The sequence below is a fragment of the Rhinopithecus roxellana genome, chromosome 12, assembly GCF_007565055.1.
Source record: "Rhinopithecus roxellana isolate Shanxi Qingling chromosome 12, ASM756505v1, whole genome shotgun sequence".
Classification (NCBI taxonomy): domain Eukaryota; kingdom Metazoa; phylum Chordata; class Mammalia; order Primates; family Cercopithecidae; genus Rhinopithecus; species Rhinopithecus roxellana.
In genome coordinates, this window is record NC_044560.1 from 130,292,223 (window position 1) to 130,314,184 (window position 21,962).

The 21,962-nt window shown below is 54.9% G+C and overlaps 3 protein-coding genes across 5 annotated transcripts in view; 2 read left to right on the top strand and 1 right to left on the bottom strand.

Moving 5' to 3' along the window:
* Positions 1–4,127: 4,127 nt before the first annotated feature.
* On the bottom strand, positions 4,128–9,915 carry ZNF574 (zinc finger protein 574). The gene is made up of 2 exons (XM_030942689.1): positions 9,750–9,915; positions 4,128–7,094 (listed from the first exon to the last, which is right to left on the bottom strand). The coding sequence occupies exon 2, from the start codon at positions 7,072–7,074 to the stop codon at positions 4,384–4,386; it is 2,691 nt and encodes an 896-aa protein (XP_030798549.1). The 5' UTR covers positions 7,075–7,094; positions 9,750–9,915; the 3' UTR covers positions 4,128–4,383.
* A 4,257-nt stretch (positions 9,916–14,172) lies between these two features.
* On the top strand, positions 14,173–16,713 carry LOC115900796 (vegetative cell wall protein gp1-like). Of its 2 annotated transcripts, none has more exons than XM_030942691.1 (2): positions 14,173–14,631; positions 15,803–16,713. In XM_030942691.1, the coding sequence occupies exons 1-2, from the start codon at positions 14,468–14,470 to the stop codon at positions 16,614–16,616; spliced, it is 978 nt and encodes a 325-aa protein (XP_030798551.1). In that variant the 5' UTR covers positions 14,173–14,467; the 3' UTR covers positions 16,617–16,713. The 2 variants fall into 2 exon arrangements, with proteins under 2 accessions (XP_030798551.1, XP_030798552.1); XM_030942692.1 differs by having other exon boundaries at positions 14,173–14,592.
* GRIK5 (glutamate ionotropic receptor kainate type subunit 5) overlaps positions 16,644–21,962 on the top strand; it is a 75,335-nt gene continuing 70,016 nt past the window's right edge. For both annotated transcript variants that reach the window (XM_030942690.1, XM_010358984.2), the window contains exons 1-3: positions 16,644–16,763; positions 20,193–20,321; positions 20,641–20,805. In XM_030942690.1, the coding sequence (XP_030798550.1) occupies positions 20,243–20,321; positions 20,641–20,805 (244 nt within the window). In that variant the 5' untranslated portion in view covers positions 16,644–16,763; positions 20,193–20,242. The remainder of the gene's footprint in view (positions 16,764–20,192; positions 20,322–20,640; positions 20,806–21,962) is intronic.

Here is a 21,962-nt window from a genome sequence, read left to right on the forward strand (position 1 = left end):
GTATGGTGGCTCATGCCTGGAATCCCAGCACTTTGGGAAGCTGAGGTGGGTGGATCATTAGGTCAGGAGTTTGAGACCAGCCTAGCCAATATGGTAAAACCCCGTCTGTACTAAAAATACAAAAATTAGCCAGGCGTGGTGGTGCGTGCCTGTAGTCTCAGCTACTTGGGAGGCTGAGGCAGAAGAATCGCTTGAACCTGGGAGGTGGAGGTTGCAGTGAGCAGAGATTGTGCCACTGCACTCCAGCCTGGATGACAGAGCGAGACTCCATCTCAAAAAAAAAAAAAAAAAAAAAAAAAAAAATTGAACAAAATTAATTGGGCATAATGGTGTACATCTGTGGTCCCAGCTACTTGGGAGGCTGAGGTGGAGCTCTTGAGCCCGGGAGGCCAAGGCTGCAGTGAGCTATGATAGTACCACTGCACTCCAGCCTGGGTGGTGAGAGAGCGAGACCCTGTCTCAAACCAACCAACCAGAGTTGATTTTGAAGTTCTCTGGTGGTACAATGTACACACCAATCCCCTTCCTTTTTAGAGCAACATTAACTCTTACTCAAATTATTGTGCCCATTTGTCATTCGGCAGTAGCAACAGTTTCTGCAGGCCATCAGGCCATGGACTGATCCCTAAGACCTCACCACTGAAAGGTAGAAGTGGTATTAATGAAAATGCACTGTAAGGCTGGGCGAGGTGGCTCATGCCTATACTCCCAGGATTTTGGGAGGCCCAGGCTGGCGAATCACTTGAGGCCAGGGGTTCAAGACTAGCCTGCCCAACATGGTGAAGTCCCATTCTGCTAAAAATACAAAAATTAGCCGGGTGTGGTGGTGCATGCCTGTAATCCCAGCTACTCGGGGAGCTGAGGCACAAGAATCATTTGAAGTTGGGAGGTAGAAGTTGCAGTGAGCCGAGATCATGCCACTACACTCTAGCCTGGGTGACAGAGTGAGACTCTATCTTGGGGAAAAAAAAAAGGGGGCTGTTGGGTTTCCTCAACACTGTTCCATCCTCTAAGGTATGCTTGGCACACAGGTGCTGGGATCCTGCAAATTCGATAGTGAGGGCTGTGGGAATCGAGGCACAGGAAAAGTATGAGTGAAAGATAGGTTTCATATGTAGTAAGACAAGAAGTGTTAGCATTGCAGTGTTTTGGCAAGACTGAAAAAACGCAAAGCTCCTCAACTCTCCAAACAAGTCAGCAGGGATGAGGCATAAGAATAGTACATGGAGGAAGATCATTAACTTCAGGCCCATCTTCAAGGTGGCACAGTCAGAACCACACAGAACCCAAGACCCCATCTCTACAAAATAAATTAGGCAGAAGTGGTGGTGCTCGCCTGTATGTAGTTCCAGCTACTTGGGAGGCTGAGGCAGAAGGATCACTTGAGCTCAGGAAGTTGAGGCTGCAGTGAGCCGTGATCATGCAACTGCATTCTAGCCTGGGTCACAAAGCAAGACTCTGAAAAATAGAAAAAAACAGGCCAGGTGTTGTGCCTCATGCCTCTAATCCCAGCACTTTCGGAGGCCAAAATGGGATGATCCCTTGAGGCCAGGAGTTTGAGACCAGCCTGGCCAACATAGCAAGATCCCATTTCTAATAAAAAGATAAAAATAAAACCTAACACAGGAACAGAAAACCAAACACATGTTCTCACTCATAAGTGGGAGTTGAACAATGAGAACATATGGACACAGGGAGGTGAGCATCACACACTAGGGCCTGTCAGAGGGTAGGGGGCTAGGGAGGGATAACATTAGGAGAAATACCTAATGTAGATGACGGGTTGATGGGTGCAGCAAACTACCATGGCACGTGTATACCTATGTAACAAACCTGCACGTTCTGCACATGTATCCCAGAACTTAATTTTTAAAAAATCCTAGGATTTGGAACTATATGTATATAAACATTAAAATGTATGTTTATGTATGTCTATAAAGAGTGAAACAATAAAAATCTCTTTATATATATATCAATGTTTACTGTATCTATCGTATAATTTATCTATTTATTTTTATTTATTTTTTTTGAGGCGGAGTCTTGCTCTGTCGCCCAGGCTGGAGTGCACTGGCCGGATCTCAGCTCACTGCAAGCTCCGCCTCCCGGGTTTACGCCATTCTCCTGCCTCAGCTTCCCAAATAGCTGGGACTACAGGCGCCCGCCACCTCGCCCGGCTATTTTTTTTCTTTTTTTTTTTTTTTGAGACAGAGTCTCGCTCTGTCGCCCAGGCTGGAGTGTAGTGGCCGGATCTCCGCTCACTGCAAGCTCTGCCTCCCAGGTTCACGCCATTCTCCTGCCTCAGCCTCCGGAGTAGCTGGGACTATAGGCGCCCGCCACCTCGCCCGGCTAGTTTTTGTATTTTTTTTTTTGAGACAGAGTCTCGCTCTGTCGCCCAGGCTGGAGTGTAGTGGCCGGATCTCCGCTCACTGCAAGCTCTGCCTCCCCGGTTCACGCCATTCTCCTGCCTCAGCCTCCGGAGTAGCTGGGACTATAGGCACCCGTCACCTCGCCCGGCTAGTTTTTTGTATTTTTTTCGTTGAGACGGGGTTTCACCGTGTTAGCCAGGATGGTCTCGATCTCCTGACCTCGTGATCCTCCCATCTCGGCCTCCCAAAGCGCTGGGATTACAGGCTTGAGCCACCGCGCCCGGCCTAGTTTTTGTATTTTTAGTAGAGACGGGGTTTCACCGTGTTAGCCAGGATGGTCTCGATCTCCTTACCTCGTGATCCACCCGTCTCGGCCTCCCAAAATGCTAGGATTACAGGCTTGAGCCACCGCGCCAGGCCCTATCGTATAATTTATATACATATAACAGGTAGGATACACATACACATAACCTACTATGTATTTTTTTGGATAAACAGAACCCTAATACATTAACTTTTCAAATGTTATTTATTTTACAAGATTATTAGAATTTGTTTTGTTTTAGGCCAGACGCAGTGGCTTATGCCTATAATCCCAGCACTTTGGGAGGCTGAGGCAGGTGGATCACCTGAGGTGGGGAGTTAGAAACCAGTCTGACCAATATGGTGAAGCCCCACCTCTACTAAAAATACAAAAATTAGCCAGGTGTGGTGGCATGTGCCTGTAACCCGAGCCACTTGGGAGGCTGAGGCAGGAGAAACACTTGAACCTGGGAGGTGGAGGTTGCAGTGAGCCAAGACCACACCATTGCACTCCAGCCTGGGCAGCAGAGCAGACTCCATCTCGAAAAAAATAAATAAATAAAAGGAAAAAGTTCAACAGAAGGATTTGGAATAATCTCTGGGGAGAGGGGCTCTCAGAAGCAAGGCTAGCACAGCAGCCTAGCATCCCCCCAGTCACATACTCCTATCTTGTCTCCACCACCCTCCCCGAAGTATGCAGAAGGCAGCAGAATGGAGAGAAAAGCATATGGGTGATTAAACCAAATGAAATGAAATCAGGCTCAAATTCAAGCTCTGCCCTGCCTGGATTGAATCTGACCTTGGGCAAGTCATCTCAATGCTTTTGACTGGAGATTCCTTCCCTGCAAAATGTTCTCACCTAATCAGTGTGAATATTATTGTTATATAGTACTTGAGACTAACGAGATGTTCAAACATTGGCCAGCCATTCCAACAATCCATCTCTCACGATAAAAATCTGTCGGCTGAGCCAAAGTCCAACTCCAGGGGGATTCAAGTCACCACCCCTCATGAAGCTTCCTATGTCCAGACACATATTATTCAGAATCTCCTTTAATTCCACAGCCCCAGAGATCATGCCTACCTGCATTTGCTCTTGGGGATCAAGGAGAAAATCAGATGGCCCTGGGAGACAAGGCCCATATCAGGCCAGGAGTCAGGGACAGGGGTGTTAGAATCTGATTTCTCTGAAAGTTCCTGCCACCAGCACAAGCACCCTTCAGCTTTTCCACAGAGCCAGGGACCTCTAGTGGCAAGAGAGCCATGCTACCTCCATCTAGCAGTAAAGTGAAGGCCCTGCTTGAGAGCCATGCCCATGAACACCAGGTCATTCTCTTCAGCCCAGCAAATGTTTACTGGGCTTGTACTATCCCTGCTACCTGCCAGGCCCACTTCTGGGTGCTGGTGACGCAGCTATGAGAGGTAAGACCCGTGACTCCCAAATTCCACTCTATACACTGCTGGCAACTCAGTCTTTATTGATTGTTTCATTTTTGGGGTCACCAGTGCTAAGAGGTGGAAGGTGGGGGGGGCACCTTTTTGTGTGTCAAGGACCCCAGAGCACCCACCTCAGGAGAGAATAAATCCAATTTAGAACTTACAAGTTGGTGGGGATGGGAAGAGGAAGGGACACAGTATGTACAGATGCTTAAGGGGATGCTGGAGGGCCTTCAGCAACAGGGCATGGAGGTGCTGAAGAGGAAGCTGGGCAGAGTCAGCCACTGATCTGGACCCCCTCGGCCTCAGCCAGAGGGTAGATCTCAATGGCTTCCACCAGGGGCAGTGCCTCCACAGCAGTCTCCATCACGGCCAGGCCAACGGCAGCCTCCGCCTCTGCCAGCTGCTGCCGCACAGCTGCCTGATGCTGCTGCTGATGGGTCTTGCGGTGCTTCCAGAGGTTGGAGAAGGAGCGGTAGCTCTTGCCACAGTCAGGGCAGGAGTAGGGTCGTTCGCCTGTGTGGATGCGGCGATGTTCTGCCAGGCGCATGGAGATGGCAAAGGCCTTGCCGCACACTTCACAGGCAAAGGGCCGCTCACCTGTGTGCAGGCGCCGGTGGTCTTTCAGGTGGGTACTCTGACGGAACGCCTTGCCACAGTCTGGACATGGGTATGGCCGCTCACCTGTGTGGATGCGCCGGTGCACCTGCAGTGACGTCTCTGTGCTGAACAGCTTCTTGCACTCGCTGCACTCTAGACCCCGGCGGCGGGCAGGGGCTGCAGGGGATGCTGTAGCAGTGCCTCCAAGGGCTGCTGGAGAGGCAACTGGTGCACGAGTGGCCCGTGGGGCTCGAGGGGCAGGGGGCTCCTTAGCCAGGACCTCTCCAGGCCCAGCAGCCGCATGGGCCGCCTCGTGTGCCTGCAGCCGAGCAGCTGAGCCCACTTTCTTGCCACAAGTGCCACACTCAAAGCGCCGTGGGGCCTGGGCAGCAGCGGCTGCACAGCGGTGCTCCCGGAGCCGCAGTGAGGAGGGGAAGGCAGCCCCACAGGATGGGCAGCGGTGGGGCTGGCGTCCGGCATGGACCACGAGCTGGTGCACCTCCAGCAGCCGGCGCAGCAAGAAGGAGCGGGGGCACTCACGACACTTGTAGGGGTATTCACCTGTGTGATGGTAGCGGTGCATGAGCAGGCGGTAAGGGCGGTGAAAACGCACCCCACATTCCTGGCAGCGGTAGGGGAAGTGCTGGGCATGCACCAAGCGGTGCTGCCTCAGTGTGGAGCTCTGTGTGAAAGCCTTGCCACAGTCCCCACACCGATAGGGCCGCTCTCCTGTGTGTGTGAGCCGGTGGCGGGCCAGGTTGGCAGGCGAGTTGAAGGGCTTGGAGCAGTCAGGGCAGGGGAAGGGCCGCTCCCCTGTGTGCGTGCGCAGGTGGTTACGCACATGAGACTTCTTCTTGAACATCTTGCCACAAATGCTGCATTTATGGCGCCGCTCCAGCCGGTGCACAAAACGTTGGTGCCGGGTCAGCTGCAAGGCCTTTCCAAATTCACGGCTGCACAGGAGGCAGCGGTAGGTGCCTGGGGCAGCGGGCCCTGCTGAAGTCTCCTCAGACACAGGGGGCTCTGGGGCCTCTGGCTCTCCAGTCTCTGCCGGGGCTGGCTCAGGGAAACCAATGACAGGTTCCTCTGGTGGGACTGGTGTTGTAGGCAGAGGGACACCCCCTACCCCATGAGTACGCCGGTGATAAAGGAACTTCGTAAGGTTGACAAAGGTCTTTCCACATGGACATGAATGCAGAGGATTCGGGGTGTGGGCTCGCCGGTGGGCCAGGAGGAGGGCCTCTGTGCCAAAGGCCAGGCCACAGTCTACACACAGGAAGTGTGACTCGCTGCTGTGGTCTCCAAGGTGCTGGTCCAGACTGGAAGGGCTGGGGAAGACACGACTGCACAGGGGGCACTTAAAGACGCCCTCCCGGTGACTCCGCAGGTGCTGCTGTAGCTGGTGGGGTGAGAGAAAGAGCTGGTCACAGGCTGAGCAGAAGAGCTCCTGTGTGGCTGCCCCGCCTGCTTCTCCACTGTTGTTCCTCCGGGCCCTGCGCCCCCGGCGATCCCGCCCAATGGCTTCACCATTGCGCAGCTCATAACTGTGGTCAGAAGCTGGCGCGGCGTCAGGCTGAGACACAGGCACCTCTGCAGGTGACGAAGCCTGCACCTCCTGCTGCAGGGCAGGCTCCTGAGACTCGGGGACAGGAGCAGGGAAGTGAGTGGCCTGGTGCTCCAGGAAATCCGCTGGCAGCTGGAAGAGCTGGGAGCACTCAGAGCACTTGTAGAGGAGCAGCTCCACCTCGGTCACCACCTCAGTGGTGGTGGCAGCGGCAGATGGGACAGTAGCCCCTTCCCCACCCTCTTCTGCCTTTCGATATGAGTGCTCCACAGCCACTCGGGCCTGGCCCACAGGAGGCCCTAGAACAACTGGGGACCCCAGGACAACAGGGGCAGGAGCCTTGGTGGGTGTAGCCCGGAGGTGTGTCTGCCGGTGGTTCAGCCAGAGCTCCTGGCTGGCAAAGAGAGCCTTGCAATCCACACACTCGTAGTGGATGGTGCTGGAGCTCAGGGGTGGTGCCTTGGGTGGTGGCTCAGCTGGCACTGCCTCCTGGGGTGTCATCATCTTCAGGTGCAGCTCCTGGTGCTCCAGGAGCTGGCTGGGTGACATTAGCAGTTGACCGCACTCCAGGCACTGGTACTGGCTCTCCTGCACAAGGGTCTGATAGAGGCCCGTGCCTGAAGCTGTGTCTGTGGCAACAGTGACTCCAGGGTCAGCCACGCCCACCAGCTCAAAGTGCTGCTGGGGCACGTGGGAGTTTTGGTGCATGAGCACCTCTTCCAGGGATCCATAGAGCTGGTTGCACTCAGAGCAGACATAGCGGTGCTCAATGTACAGGACTGTCTCCTCTGATTCCTCAGTCATGGCGGCAGCAAGGCCCTGGGCTGGAAGAGGGGACAGTGGGGAAAAACCAGTTAGGTCACCGATTCCTCAGCTCTTCCCTTTATCACTCTCCACTCCCAATACCTTAGATCTACGCCCCTTCTAAGTTCTTCCTTCGATTTTTAAAATTCTGCTTCCCTCCTAATAATCCTTCCTCCCCTCAACATAACAAACACCAAACACAAAATCTCCCAGGCAGTCCCTTCCCCAGGAATTTACCCAGTCTCACCTCTATATCAACTTGCATCAAATTCCACCCACCAGATCCTTGTAACCTGTTCAGTCCCCTCATCTCCCACACCTCACAGTGGGTCCCACAGTTAGGCCCAGCACATGGGAACCTCCACTCAGACCTCCTTCTACTGACTTCTTTTCTTACCAACTCACGTCACCCCATTCCTCTCCAAGGTACCCAACTGAAACCCCATATAGGCCTTCCCCACCTGTTTCTCCCAGCCACACCCCTCCCATGACCTCTGCTCCTTCTCCCAGGTTCTCAGACTTCTTTTTACACCCAGACCACTCAAACTGCCCAATGTCCCACCACTCCACTTTCAGCACTGTACACGGTGCCACCCCTCCCCTTCACACGCAACTCCCCTGCTACCCACCAACTCTTCCTCGGGTGCCTGGATTCCTCACGTCAAACTATATCCCTTCCCCCCAATCAGATTTTCTCACATTGGCCTAACCCATCTCCACACCCAGACTTTGCCCACCTTAACCACTTCATGATACCCAGCCCTGTTTAATTACTTAAACTCTTCTACAAATCAAGGCTCTCTCCAACCCTAACCCCCTATCCAGAATACCCAGACCCATTTTCTTTCTTTCTTTTTTTTTTTTGTGACGGAGTCTCGCTCTGTGGCCTGGGCTGGAGTGCAGTGGCCGGATCTCAGCTCACCGCAAGCTCCGCCTCCCGGGTTTACGCCATTCTCCTGCCTCAGCCTCCCGAGTAGCTGGGACTACAGGCGCCCGCCACCTCGCCCGGCTAGTTTTTTGTATTTTTTAGTAGAGACAGGGTTTCACCATGTTAGCCAGGATGGTCTCGATCTCCTGACCTCGTGATCCGCCCGCCTCGGCCTCCCAAAGTGCTGGGATTACAGGCTTGAGCCACCGTGCCCGGCCTTACCCAGACCCATTTTCACAAAGGCCTACTCCTCCCTGTTTCAGACCTAGACCCTTCCACCACCCTAACTCCTGTCTCCAGGGTATCTTTCCACTCTTTACATTCATCACCTCTTCTTTGTACCAAGACCAAATAAACAATTCTAATCACCTCTGGGATACCCAGGTCCCCTCTTCCCATTGATTTAAACCCTTCCTATTCATACACAGCCACTCATTCAGGGACGCCCATACCCTCACTTCATATCAACCTATGCCTCTCTTGCAAACAGACCTCCCTCTGCCCCAGCAAATCCATCTCAGGAATATCCAGATCCTCCTTCACATTATTAACCCAATCTTTTTTAATTTGCGAGAAGACCCAACCCACCCTAACTCATTCTAGGGATGCTCAGACCCTCCTCTTCGTAGCAACATAACTCCTTTGTGTAAAGATCCACACACACTCTTAACCCATTCCAGCGATATCCAGACCGTCTTTCACAACGGCTTAAGCTCCTTCTACACACACCCCTCCTGCTGCCCAAATCCCCTTTAGGGATACCCGGACCTCCTATTCTCATACAGAACCCCCATCACCACCCTACTCCAGCAGACAGACCCCTCTTCCTCACACTCAAGCCCCTCTCACTAGCCTACTACTTTGGGGATACTCAGACCCCCAACGTCTTAGCAACCTCTCAGTCTCATGCCAGGAATTCCCAGGCACTCGTCACTTTAGCACACAGATCTCTCCCACTCTACTTCCTCCCCTTCCAATAACCAAATCCCATCTTCACCTTGGCCTAATTACCTGTACTTAAAAAAGACTACCTTTCCCGGCTCATTCCAGGGACACCCAAACATCCTTTTAAAATACACATAACCCTTCTTTGTACAGAGACCCCTCTCCACGTATTCCAAGGGTACCCAACCTCTTGACACATGGTTTAAGGCCTCTTCACATTATTTTAACCCCATCCGTTACAACTGGACCCCTCCTTAGCTCTAAACCGCTCCCTTGGGGATATCGATTTCCTAATATCTTTCTTTTCACACCAAAACCCCTCTCACTGCCCCAATTCTTTCCAGGAAGAACTAGGTATTTTCCCCCTCCATTAACTTAATTATCTTTCTCACACCCTAAGCCCCTCACTGGGCACCCAAGTGCCTCTAACCGGCCCAGCCCCTTCGTCCTGGACTTGCCACACCACCAAGTCCTTTACCCCAAACCCTGGGGAGCGGCGGAGCCCTTCTGGGACAGCTCTGAGGCCTCCCCTTCCCGCCCAGGTGCCCAGCCAAAGCCCCAGCCCAAGCCCCACCCCTCCTCACTCAGCCCCGCACGCGACTCCAGGCCCCTTCCCCACCTGCCGCTCCGGCCCGGCCCCCGCCTGGCTGCCCGCGCGCCCGGTCGGCCGTTGGTGCCGCTCCGCCCTAACTGCCCGGCGCGCACCCCCTCAGGCCCTCAGTGCGCAGGCGGCCTGGCGAGAAGAGGCCGCAGCGGCAGGGAGGGCAGCCCGGCTAGCCTCTGCGCGCCCGCTCGCGCTCACCTGCTTCAGCCGTCTCGCACGCCCCGGGCCCGGGCCCGGGCCACGACTCCCCTTGCACGGCCACCCTAACGCTGCGCCCGCTCTAGCTCTCGCCGTCGCCTCTCGCCTGCTCCGTAGCCTCACTCTCGCCCCCAGCTACCCTCAGCAACGCCCCTCCCACCTTCCTCCTCGGCCGCCGCACGGACGGCCAGACGCAACCAATCATCGCCCGCTCGGGCCCTGCCGTTCGGCCAATCGGCGTTCAGGTCTCTGAGGCTTGGGCCAATAGTGAGGAGCATCGAGATTCCCCGCAGCGCCCAACCAATCCTTTAGCGACGTTCCCTCACCGGTCAGCCCTCGGGTGGATAGTGCCCGCCCATTTAATCCTCCCTAGAGGATGCTCCTCCTCCTCCTTGACTCCGCCTCCGACGGCTCCAGTGGGCAACTCTGAGCGGAGGGCGGTGCGATAACGTCAGGCGGCGGAGCGCGGCCGCGGGCGCCATCTTGGGGACGCCATGAGGGAATCAGCCTTGGGGTCAGGGAGAGGGAGGAAAAGATCCTGGGAAATTGAGGCACCCGGCACTCCGAGGGCTGGAGCCAGGGAATGGAGGCACAGGAGCCTTTGTGGTTTCCCCGAGGGTCAGAGGGAGAAAGTGAAACCACTTAGCGTGATGGGGCGAGGGCAAACTGCATTCAGCACCAGTCACGTGGAGGGAGAAAAGGGAAACCAACGCTCCAGACTCACTTTATTAAAAGGAGGGAAATGAAGACGACAGGAAGAAACAGGGTAAAGACCGAGGGGACTTTTGGGAAGTGGAGAGAGGAGAAATGTCAGAGGGGAAGCAAGGAAAGCGAGGATATGGAGAAAAAGAAGAAGCAAGGACAGGCAATTTCACTGGAAGAAACAGGGAATGTGGCGGGTAGAGGACCTGAAGGACAATCGGGGTGAGAGCCTGAAGGAAGTGAGCCATTAGCGGGCGGACTCCACTCCACCTCCTTCCGGGGTGACTCTGACCCTTACACCTCGAGAGCGGGGCCCCATGTGTCCGAGGGGCTCTGGCCATTCTACTCACCTCGTTCCTGCGCCCCTCAGGGCATTGGGAGGGAGTTGCCCTAGTACTGTTGGAAACGTTTCCAGGCAGGGCGCCGTGGCTAACGCCTGTAATCCCAATTTGGGAGGCTGAGGAGGGTTCATCACTTGAAGTCAGGCGTTCGAGACCCACCTGACCAACCTAGTGAAACTACCATCTTTGCTAAAAATACAAAAAATTAGCTGGGTGTGCTGGCTCGTGCCTGTAGCCCCAGCAACTCGGGAGACTGAGGCACAAGATTTGATTGCACCCAGGAGGCCGAGGTTGCAGTGAGCCGAGATCGCGCCACTGCACTCCAGCCTGGGCGACAGAGTGAGGCTCCATCTAAAAGAAAAAAAGAAATATTTCCAGACCTACTCCCTGAACCCAAGCACAGAGGAGTTTCAGTTTCTCGGTTGAGGAAACTCACTCTCAGAACTGTTATTTATTTACCTACCTGATGCCAAAAGCCACTATGGGATACGTCTCACGGTGAGACCTGGAACCAATTCATCAGCTTTGCTATGGTCATTTAGTCATTAGATGTCCTAACCTTCTCATGGATTAAATTCCGTAACAGCAGGCCTGTGTAGTTAAAACAGATTCCCGGATTGGAATCCTGGTTCTAGGGCAAGTCAACTATCCTGAGCCTAAGTTTCTAATCTGTGAAATGGGGCTAATCACAACCCATCTCATGGTTGTTGTGAGGCACAGAGTAAAACACATCTAGGAGTTACTCTTTATTTTATTTATTTTTGAGACAGTGGAGTCTTGCTCTGTCACCCAGGCTGGAGTGCAATGGCGTAATCTCGGCTCACTGCAACCTCCACCTCCCGGGTTCAAGTGATTCTCCTGCCTCAGCCTCCTGAGTAGCTGTGACTACAGGCACTTGCCACCATGCCTGGCTAATTTTTGTATTTTTAGTAGAGATGGGGTTTCACCATGTTGGCCAGGGTGGTCTCAATCTGCTGACCTCGTGATCCACCCGCCTTGGCCTCCCAAAGTGCTGGAATTGTAGGCGTGAGCCACTGCACCTGGCCTATTTTTTTAATTTAATTTTTTGTTTTGCTTTGTTGTTTTCTGGACAGGGATTCTGTCGCTTATCGCCCAGGCTGGAGTACAGTGGCATGATCTCAGCTTACTGCAACCTCCGCCTCCTGGGTTCAAGTGATTCTCCTGCCTAAGCCTCCCGAGTAGCTGGGACTACAGGCACACACCACCACTCCCGGCTAATTTTTGTATTTTTAGTAAGGACGGGATTTTGCCATGTTGGCCAGGCTGGTCTCAAACTCCTGACCTCAGATGATCCACCCCCAACTCGGCCTCCCAAAGTGTTGGGATTACAGATGTGAGCCACTGTGCCCAGCTCCTAATTTTTTTTTTTTGAGACAGTGTAGCTCTGTCACCCAGGCTGGAGTTCAGTGGTGTAATCTCAGCTGACTGCAACCTCTGCCTCCCAGGCTCAAGCAATTTTCAGCCTCCTGAGTAGCTGAGATTACAGGCATGTGCTGCCATGTCCGGCTAATTTTTCATATTTTTTGGTAGGGATGGGTTTTTGCCATGTTGGCCAGGCTGGTGTTGAACCCCTGGCCTCAAGTTGATCTGTCTACCTTGACCTCCCAAAGTGCTGAGATTACAGGCATGAGCCACCGTGCCTGTTTTTTTTCTTTGTTGTTGTTGTTGTTTTTGTAGAGATAGAGTCTTACCATGTTGCCCAGGCTGGTCTCAGAACTCCTGGGCTCAGACCATCCTCCTGCCTTGGCCTCCCAAAATAGTGGGATTACACGTGTGAGCCACTGTGTCTGGCCAGTTGTGATTTTTATTAGTATCTCCGGGAGCCTAATGATAATAACTAACATCTCTTGAGCGTATTATGACGTGTTAGGTATTATGCTCAGTGTTTACAAGCATTGTTCAGTTTAATCCTCTCAACAATCATGTAAGGGAGAAACTGTCATACTGACTTTACAAAACATCGAGGCCCAGAAAAGTAACTCGTCGTAGTTCCCATAGTTAGGAAGAGTCAGGATTCCAACCCAGGAGTTGACCTTAAGGTCTCCATTCTTGGCCCTCAGGCTCACCTGCCTGGCAGGTGGGAAATTCAAGTGGTTCCATGTTGAAGGGATGAATGCAAGAAGTAAAGGAAAGAGCTGGTGGAAATTAGTGAGCTAAAGCTAGGCTTGGCCTGCTTTGAAGCAGTCTGGATTTGCCCTTAGGGCAAAATCACCTGGGGTAGGTGCCAGAGAAGTGGAAGCCATGCTCAGTTTTTGACAGGCTGTGTGACCTTGGGCAGATTCTTGCTCCTGCTGAAACTTCCTTTTCCCCACTTGAAAATCTGAGGATCAGGCTGGGTGTGGTGGGTCATGCCTGTAATTCCAACTCTTTGGGAGACCCAGGCAGGCCGATCACCCGAGGTCAGGAGTTCAAGACCAGCCTGACCAACATAGAGAAACTCTGTTTGTACTAAAAATACAGAATTAGTCGGGCATGGTGGTGCATGTCTATAACCCCAGCTACTCAGGAGGCTGAGGCAATAGAATCACTTGAACCCCGGAGGCGGAGGTTGCAGTGAGCCAAGATGGCGCCATTGCACTCCAACCTGGGCAACAAGAGCAAAACTCCATCTCAAAAAAAAAAAAAAAAAAAAAAAAAAAAGAAGAAAAGAAAATCTGGCTGGGCATGGTGGCTCACACCTGTAATCCCAGCACTTTGGGAGGCCGAGGCAGGCAGATCACGAATCAGGAGATCAAAACCATCCTGGATAACATGGTGAAACCCCATCTCTACTAAAAATACAAAGAAATTAGCGGGTGTGGTGGGGGGCACCTATAGTCCCAGCTACTCAGGAGCCTGAGGCAGGAAAATGGCGTGAACCCGGGAGGTGGAGCTTGCAGTGAGCTGAGATCGCGCCACAGAGCGAGACTCCATCTCAAAAAAAAAAAAAAAAAAAAAAAAGAAGAGAGAAAAAAAGAAAATCTGAGGATCCAGGTAACTTCTCAGGCCTTTTGCTTGGACTTCCCAACTTGATTTGGGTTGTGTAGGTCTCTCTTCTCTCCAGATGATATAGGAATAAGCTGAGGCCTGGACTGGTCTTTCTGGAGGTGGTAGCACAGGACTAGCTAGAATTTCGGGGACAGGTTGAATTTAGAGTGGATGGTGGTCATTCTTTTTTTTTTTTTTTTTTTTTTGTGAGATAGAATCTCGCTCTGTCTCCCATGCTAGAGTGCAGTGGCATGATCATGGCTCACAGCAACCTCTGCCTCCTAGGTTCAAGCGATTCTCGTGCCTCAGCCTCCCAAGTAGCTGGGACTAAAGGAGCGTGCCACCAGGCCTGGCTAATTTTTGTATTTTTAGTAGTGACGGGGTTTTGCCATGTTGGCCAGGCTGGTCTTGAACTCCCAACCTCAGGTGGTCCACCTGCCTCGGCCTTCCAAAGTGCTGGGATTACAGGAATGAGCCACCGCCGCAGTCGAAAGGATGGTGTTCTGTGTTGAAGTCCTGCATAAGCAAAGTCCCAGAGGCGGGTATGAGCCTGGGCTTTTAGGCCTGGCTGGAGCTGACTGTGGTATTTGAGGGGTGGGCGTAGATGTTGACCAAGTACGGTAAGGAGGTGTGTGCAAAGTTGGTGGTCCTTCAGTGTCAGATATATGTGTCAGATGTGTGTCCAGGATGCCCCACATGCCAGCTTGCAGAGGGCTTCCCGTGCTAGGCTGGCATGTGGTCCAGGAGTTGCCATGTGCCAGCTGTGTGTTCGAGGCATGCGGTCACATGTGCTGTGGGCTGCACGTGAGTGTGTCAGTGTCTCCTCCCCATCACGAGCATCGGGGGTGGTGGTGAGTCACGGGCTCAGCCTTCAGTGCCAACTGTCATGTTTCTTCCCCCCAAATTTCACCCCCCCACCCAGCCATGCACCACCCACCCCCACTCCAAGATCTGTGTCGCTTCTCTCTTCCATCCCCGTGCCCTGCTCAGCTCCTTCTGAGAGGCTGCAGAGTGTTCCCTGGGAAGGAGTCTCCCACTTCTCCTGGCTCTGCCCTCCAGCTCCCTGTCCTTCTCCCATCCACCTTTCCCACTGCCTCTCTGCTCCTGCGACTAGATGATGAGGGCCCCTTCTCTCCACCCACTCATCTTTGTGGGTCCCAAGGATTTCTCTGTGCACTATAGGGAATTCCCATACTCACCACCCATCCCCTCACCTCTATAAGAGCTATTTCTATTGGGAGAAGCTTGCCCCGCATCTCCAGGCTGGCAGCTCCTGCCTCAGTGGCTCTCTTGTGTCTATGAGCCACATCCTTGTCTTTGTGGTCCCCTGGTGTCTGTAGGCCTCCCTTGTTTCTGTGACCTTCTTCGGCTCTCCTTGGCTCTCTCCCTCCCCTGTGGACCGCTCCCCATATCCGAGGAGTGCTTTCTGTTTTCAGGGGCCTCTCGTGTCTCTGGCTTCTCCCCTGTTTTCCTTCACGGGAGGTCTCTGTGTCCACATACCGCCCCTTGTCTCCGAGATCCTTTTGCTTGTCTCTGCAGGCTGCTCCCTTGTGTCCATGGGCCTTTCTTTCTTATCCCTGGGCTTTTCCTGTCCTTGTGGGGTTTATGGGCCTCAGCCCACTTCTCTGGACAGTCTTGATGGCTGTCTCTCTTCTCTTCATTTCTCTTCATCTCTGTAGCCCTCTCCCCTCATCTCAGTGGCCTTCTCCCCAGGTCTTCTTGCCTCCCATCTCTGTGGGCTCCTGTGCCCAGGGCTGTCTGGGCAGGGCGGTGGCATGGGGTGGTAGAGGGGGTAGCTCGGGGGTGGGCCCTCCATCCAATGCAGCTCCTTCTTCTCATCAGCATTCTCCTCGCGGGGGGGCCCCTATCCCCAACCAATACGGGCTCCCCCTCCCCCGACTCCCCTCCCTACTCGCTCACTGCCTGCCTCCCTCCCTTCCTCCTGCCCGCCCTCCTCCCTGCCTCCCTCCCTCCCTCTTCTCTCTCCCCACAACCCCCCCAAACCCCCGCCCCGCGCTCCAGGACCCAGCGCGGGCGGCAGGCGGGCAGGCAGGCGGCGGCCTCGGAGGGGAGACTGAGCGGTGGCAGCAGCGGTGGCGGCAGCCAGCGGCGGGGAGGCAGGCCCAGCCGGGGACTGGAGCCAGCGGCGGCTTCTCCTCACAGGGGACCAGGAGTCTGTGGCCAGGCCCTCCCACTGAGACCCAGCACCGGGAGCCCCTGGGACACCCCACCCTCCTCCGCCTTTCTCTTCCACCTGCTCCTCTCCATCCTCCTCTCCTTCCTCCCTATCTCTCCACCTCATTTGCCCCCTTCTCGGCCTCTCTGGGTCTCCCAGCCCTCCGTCCTCCCCAGCCCTCCACTCCCGGGCTCTCCCCGCCCCCAGCATGCTTTTCCCGTGGGGGCTGAGGGCTTGAGGACTCCGGGCCCTTGCCTCAACCAGGGCAGGGCCCAGGCTCCAGGGGGGAGGGGGGAAGGGGGCGGCCCCCTCCCCCAGCAGGCCCTCCCCTCCCCCACTTCCCCTGATGGCCGGCTTCCTTTTCTGCACCCAGTCCTCGCCCCCTGTGGCCCCCCCAGGCCGGCCCGGCTAGGGGAGGGGGCGGGGGCCCTTTCCCGGGCCAGCTTCCCCCTCCCCCGGCTTTGCCTGTGCCCCCACTTCCATTTTCACCTTCCTCTCCTCCTTTCCTCTCTCCTTCCCCTCCATTTGCTCCTTCCCCCTCTCCTCGCTCCCCTTCTCTCCTCCATTTTCTCCTTTCCCCTTCCTCCCCTCCCCGGCCCACCCTCTCCTCTTCCACCTGTCCTTCCTCCCTGCTCCTGTGGAGCCACCGTTTTGGATTAGTTGGGGGCCACCACCAGCGGCGGGGGAGGGGGCCCTGTGGACTGCCCTCTCCCCCCGCCCAGCCCCACCGCCACCCAGCGCCGGAGCACCTCCCGCTGTCGGTCCTCGGGCCTCGAGGGAGCCCAGCCCTCCGTCCCACCAGGATCCGTGAGTGTCTGCAGGGCGGGGATTGGGCTGGGTTCTGGGTCCTGGAAGGCTGGGCTTGGTGCCGCCTCGCAGGGGGCACCACATTCTCCCTGTTCTCCGGACTGGCAAGTACCCTCCCCCACTAGGGGCCTGCTCTGCGCCCTCCATCTCCTCAGTGTCCATTCACCTCCACCTCTTCTCACCCCTTATTCTGGGTACATAGCTCACTGCCACCCCCAGCCCTCCAGCTTTGTGGGTCCTACTGGGCTGACTGCTCTTACTCGGGCTCTGACTTACCCCGGGCCCCTGGCATGTCTGTGCGCCTGCTGTCTCTAAGCCTCTGTCCTGGTCCCAGACTGGCTCTTCCTGTTCCTCTGAGCCTCATCCTCTGCCTGCCTTCGGTGGGCCCTCGCCCTGTCCCCATCCCATCCAGTCTCTGTCTCTTGGAGATGTCTTTCCGCTTTTGAGCCCCCATTTTCTGTGTCTCTTGGGCCCCTCTCTGACTCTGTCCAACTTCTCTCTTTGCTGTTAACCCAGGCTACTCTCAGTATGTCTCTGTTTAGATCCCTGTCTCTGTCCGAACTCCTCCACCCTGGCTTCCCTCTCTCCGAGTCTCCCTTGGCAGGTCTCTTTCCACTTCTCTTTCCATTCTGTGCCTCTGCTCACCTGTCCTCCTCCGTCTCTCTGCCTCTGGGCTTGGAGGCTGTCTTCCCTCTGTCACTTTTCCACCTCTTTCCCCCAGATCCACTCTGGGTGCCCGGCTCCTCCGTCCCTCCCTCCTCAGCTGCTGCCCTACCACTCCGTGGTCCATGCTGACTTTTCCTGGCTGGTCTAACTCTTTCCACTCCCATTCTCTCTCCCCACTTCTGTGTTACCTCGCGTGGCCTTTGTGCTCCCTTTTCTCTCCGTATCTGGGGGCTTTCGGGCCCTGGGATCTCCTGCTCCCCCGCACGGCTTTCCTGAGTGTCTTGGTGTGGCTGTGCCTCTGTGTGGGTCTAGCCCCTCCTGCAGGCACTTGCGCTGTCCCTGACTGTGCCCCTCTAGTGCACTCACTCCATCTCCCCACCTCTGTTTCTCTCCCTGACTCCCCCTTTCTGTCTCCCAGTTGCTTTTCCTGCTTGCCCCTTCCTCTTCTATGGGCCTGCTGTGCAGCTGTAACATACCGTCTCTCTTTCCGACTGGCCATCTCTCTTTGCGGAGTTTGGCCGTTTCTCTCCTTCTCCCAAGTCTTGTACCTGCTGCTATTTCTTTATCTCCCTTTGCCTTCTCCCTCACCCCGTGTGCCTTTGTTGGCCCTCCTTGCCTCTCACCTTTGCTGATGTCTCTCCTGTGCCCACTGTTGCTCAGCTCTCTGCTGGGTTTTGACCTTTATCTGGCTTTGCCCAGTCTCTGGGGCTATGAGTCCTGGGCCTGCCTGACACCCTGCCTGCCCTGTCTCTGTCTCCTTTGATGTCTCGTTTCTAGGCCATGTCTGTCTCTTGCTCTCTCACTTAGCCTCAGTTCCTACCTCTTGGGCTTTCTGTGTGTATCTGTGTCCACCTGCTGCCCCTCAACGCTGTCGTATAGTCTTTTTCTCTGTCCACTCCCACCTTTGGCTGCCACCTGTGGGTTCCTGTCCTTCTGCCCCATCTCTCCCTCAGTCTTTCTGTCCTTTGTCCTCTGCTCCCTGATTTTCTTCAGGAGTCCCTGGTGTCTCAGGATGACCCACTCCCCTCCTGCCCCGCCCTTCACACTCCTCCCACTGTGAGTGCTCCTTCCCGGTCTCCCAGCATCCCTTGAGCCTCCATCCTTGACAAGCCTTCACCGTAATCCACATTATAGTTTGCAGTCCGCAGCCTGTCCAGCATGCCTTCCCACTCGGCACTCTCTCCTTCTCAGAGGCCCAGAGGGCGGTGACTTGCTCAAGATCACGCAGTGAGTCTGGGGCAGAGCTGAGACTGATCCCTGGCCTGGGTTTTCCAGGCCACTTGAGATGGTCAGAAGGACTTATGCCTCTATCCTTCCCTCGAAGTTCTCATTCCAGTTTCACCAGCTCAAGCTGTCCTTCCATGGGGACTGAGTGGGGTCCGGTGTCCAGGCCCACCTCACAGCATTCTGGGCCCCCCCACAGTAACCTCACTCCATGGAAACCCAAGCATCCCTTCCCTTGGGGCACAGCCCTTAGCCAGGGGGAGCGGAGCTGTGCATCTGGCCAAACTCCTTGCCCTGTGGTTGCCCTGCAGAAGGCCAGGGTGCCTAGAGGAATCCCTGACTCCTTAGGAGTGGAGAGTTGTGAAGAGCAAAGATGTACCATCTACCCCTTTACTTCTGCTCCCCAGCAGGGTGGGGGGCAGCAGTTTAGCACCAACTTCTGGCAGGCAGCTCACTCCCTGCCTTACTGACTCCTCCCTTCCAGCTCTTCTTGTTTGTATCCAGGTCGGTTCATATCTTTTCTCCATCCTCTGTCTCCGTCTTCCTGTGTCTCACCTGTGACTTGGTTTCCACCTCTCCAGCCTGTCCCTCTCTCTTCCTCTCCCTGCTCTGTCCTTTCTTTATCTTGCCTCCTCATCCTCCTGTCTTTCCCCTCTTTCTCCCTCCTTGTCCTCTTCCTAGCTCCCTGTAACTCTCTTCTTTTCTCTCCATTTCTACCCCCATTTTCCTATTGTCTTGCCTTTCTCTTCCCTTGTATTTCTATTTATTTTGTCCTTTCTCCTTTTCTGAGTCTCTGTCCTTCCCTTCTCTAAGCCTCTCTTTCACTTTCTCTGTTTCCTCCCTTTTCTCTCTTTGCTTTTTTATTTATTTATTTATTTATTTATTTATTTATTAGCTCTTTTACTGCTCTAGGTCCATTCATCTATGGGGCTCCGTGTGTGCCTCTCTCTCTTTTTCTCCACCTCTCCATCTCTCCCGAAGTTTCTTAACTCCTGGATACTCTCCCCTCCAGACCTCGGATGTCCAGGCCTCTCTCCCCATGGGATTGTGGGAACCAGGGACATCAGGAAAGTGGCAAGTGAGGCCTGGGATGGGGTTGCCTAGCAACCACCGCATCCTCTCCAGCCGGTTTCTGTTGCCTAGTAACGGCTGCCTGCCCAGAGACAGGGGCGGGACTGGGTGGGGGGTGGTACTTCCTGGTTTCCTATTAGGGTGGGGCTGGTCCCAGGAATTCACTCCTACCTGAGAACCTCACACGCCTCTCTCCTGTTTTAGTAGCTGTGCGCATCCTCTCTCTTGCAGCCTTTCCCACTCAGCACCTGAGCACTGTGACCTCCGCTCTCCCCTCTGAACTGAGCTTCCCTTCTCGCAATGCCCTCAGTATTGCAAGCTTCTAAACAGAGCAGGGCTCTGCAGAGCTGTGAACTGCTTGCCAACAATGTCCCCAAGGCTTCTATGATCACCCCATCCAGCAGGCCTCCAAGGGGTTCCATCCCACCACATAGTAATCTCCCCCTGGGCTGGGGGGTCTCCCTGTAGGTGGCGAGTGGGGGCCGCGGCAGCTGCGTCCCCATGAGGAGGGGAGGAAGATGCCGGCTGAGCTGCTGCTGCTGCTGATTGTTGCCTTCGCCAGCCCCAGCTGCCAGGTGCTCTCATCACTGCGCATGGGTGAGGCCCTCCCGCACCCTGCACCTGTGTCCTCAGAGACCTTCCCATCAGGCCCTGGGGCTCCTCTGGGGACCCATGCATGCCAGTCCCTCAGGACCTGGGTCTCAACTCTTTTCAGCAGCAAGGAGTCCCAGCCTCCAGTTCCTCCTTCCCCCAGGACCCAGGAGTCCAGACCCCTAGCTCCCACCATCCTCAGATCCAGGTGTCTAGACCCCTGGTCCCTACACCCACCTCACCCTAGAGCCCAGGAGTCCAAGACCCCAGCCCCCTCCTTCCTCATGACTCAGGAGTCTGGTCCCCAACCCCTGTGTCCCCTCAGCTGCAATCCTGGATGATCAGACAGTGTGTGGCCGCGGTGAGCGTCTGGCCTTAGCCCTGGCCCGGGAGCAGATCAACGGGATCATCGAGGTCCCAGCCAAGGCCCGAGTGGAAGTAGACATCTTTGAGCTACAGCGGGACAGCCAGTACGAGACCACGGACACCAGTGAGTGGGGCATTGGGGGCATGGGGTGAGGCAGGGCAGGCTGGTGGCCCTCAGTCCATCCCTTTGCCCCTGGCTTCTGGCCTGGCCTTGTCCTCTTCTAGCTCCATCTTCCCCCTTCCTTTGTGTTTGTCTCTGCCTTCTTGCCAGACATGGCTGCTGCTGGGCCTGGAGGTTGGAAAAGAGGGAGAGCATAAGCCCCAGGTCTGCTCTGGAGGAGCGCGGGGTGGCATTGGAAAGATAAGCCCTGTCATCCCAGCTGGCTGGGGATGCTTGTTAGCCCCCAGAGCTTAATAACAAGCCCCAGGCATGGAGGGCAGGAGGCTTGCACGAGGGTCAGCAAAGGCATTCTGGAGAAAGCTAGTCTGAAGCTGGGCTCTGAAAGGTGAACAGGATATAGAAGGAGTGGCATGGCTCCAAGCATGGCTGGCCACATGACGGGGGTGTGGAAGTGTCTATGGAATACTGATGGGCTGAATGTTCGAAGGTGTCACTTGAACAGATGTGCTGCAGTTAGACCTTCGGGAGATGCTGCCTTAAAATATGTTTTAGACAGGTTTCTTTTCTGCAGGCCTTATCAGAGGCTTTATGGTGTTACTGCATGTTTCAGATCACTAAGAGGGAGAATGGGGTATGGTGTTTCACAGGCTTTTTTGGCTGGTGTGGCACAGAGTAGAATTTGGGAGAAGCTGGGATGGAGGGTGAGGAGGCAGATGGCATTCCAGGCATGTGCCTAGAGTCTGGAGATGGGGTGGGGATCAGGGTGGGAGCAGGGGGAAATATTTGGAGCCAAGGAATGAGGGTGTGTGGGGTTGAGCCCATCCTGAATCCACCTGGATTCAGGACATATTTGGAGAGATTGTGAGAGACTTCAGAGCTAAGTGTGACAGGGCAGTAGGAAGCGAGGCTGTGCAGGCTGTCAGGCCGGCTCAAGGAGGCTATAGTGCTGGGGTGAAAGATGCCGCCTTCACCCACAGCACTGAGAAGCCATTGATAGGTCTATACCAGGGAGCAAGGCTTCTGGAAAGAGAATCTGGAGGCTGGATTTGGGTGATGAGTGAGAACTCTGGTATATGTCTGAGTTGAGAGTCCTAAACTAGGGCAGGGGCCAAGGGGTTGAAGAGAAGGGGACAGATGTGAGATATTTGAGGACAAAGAAG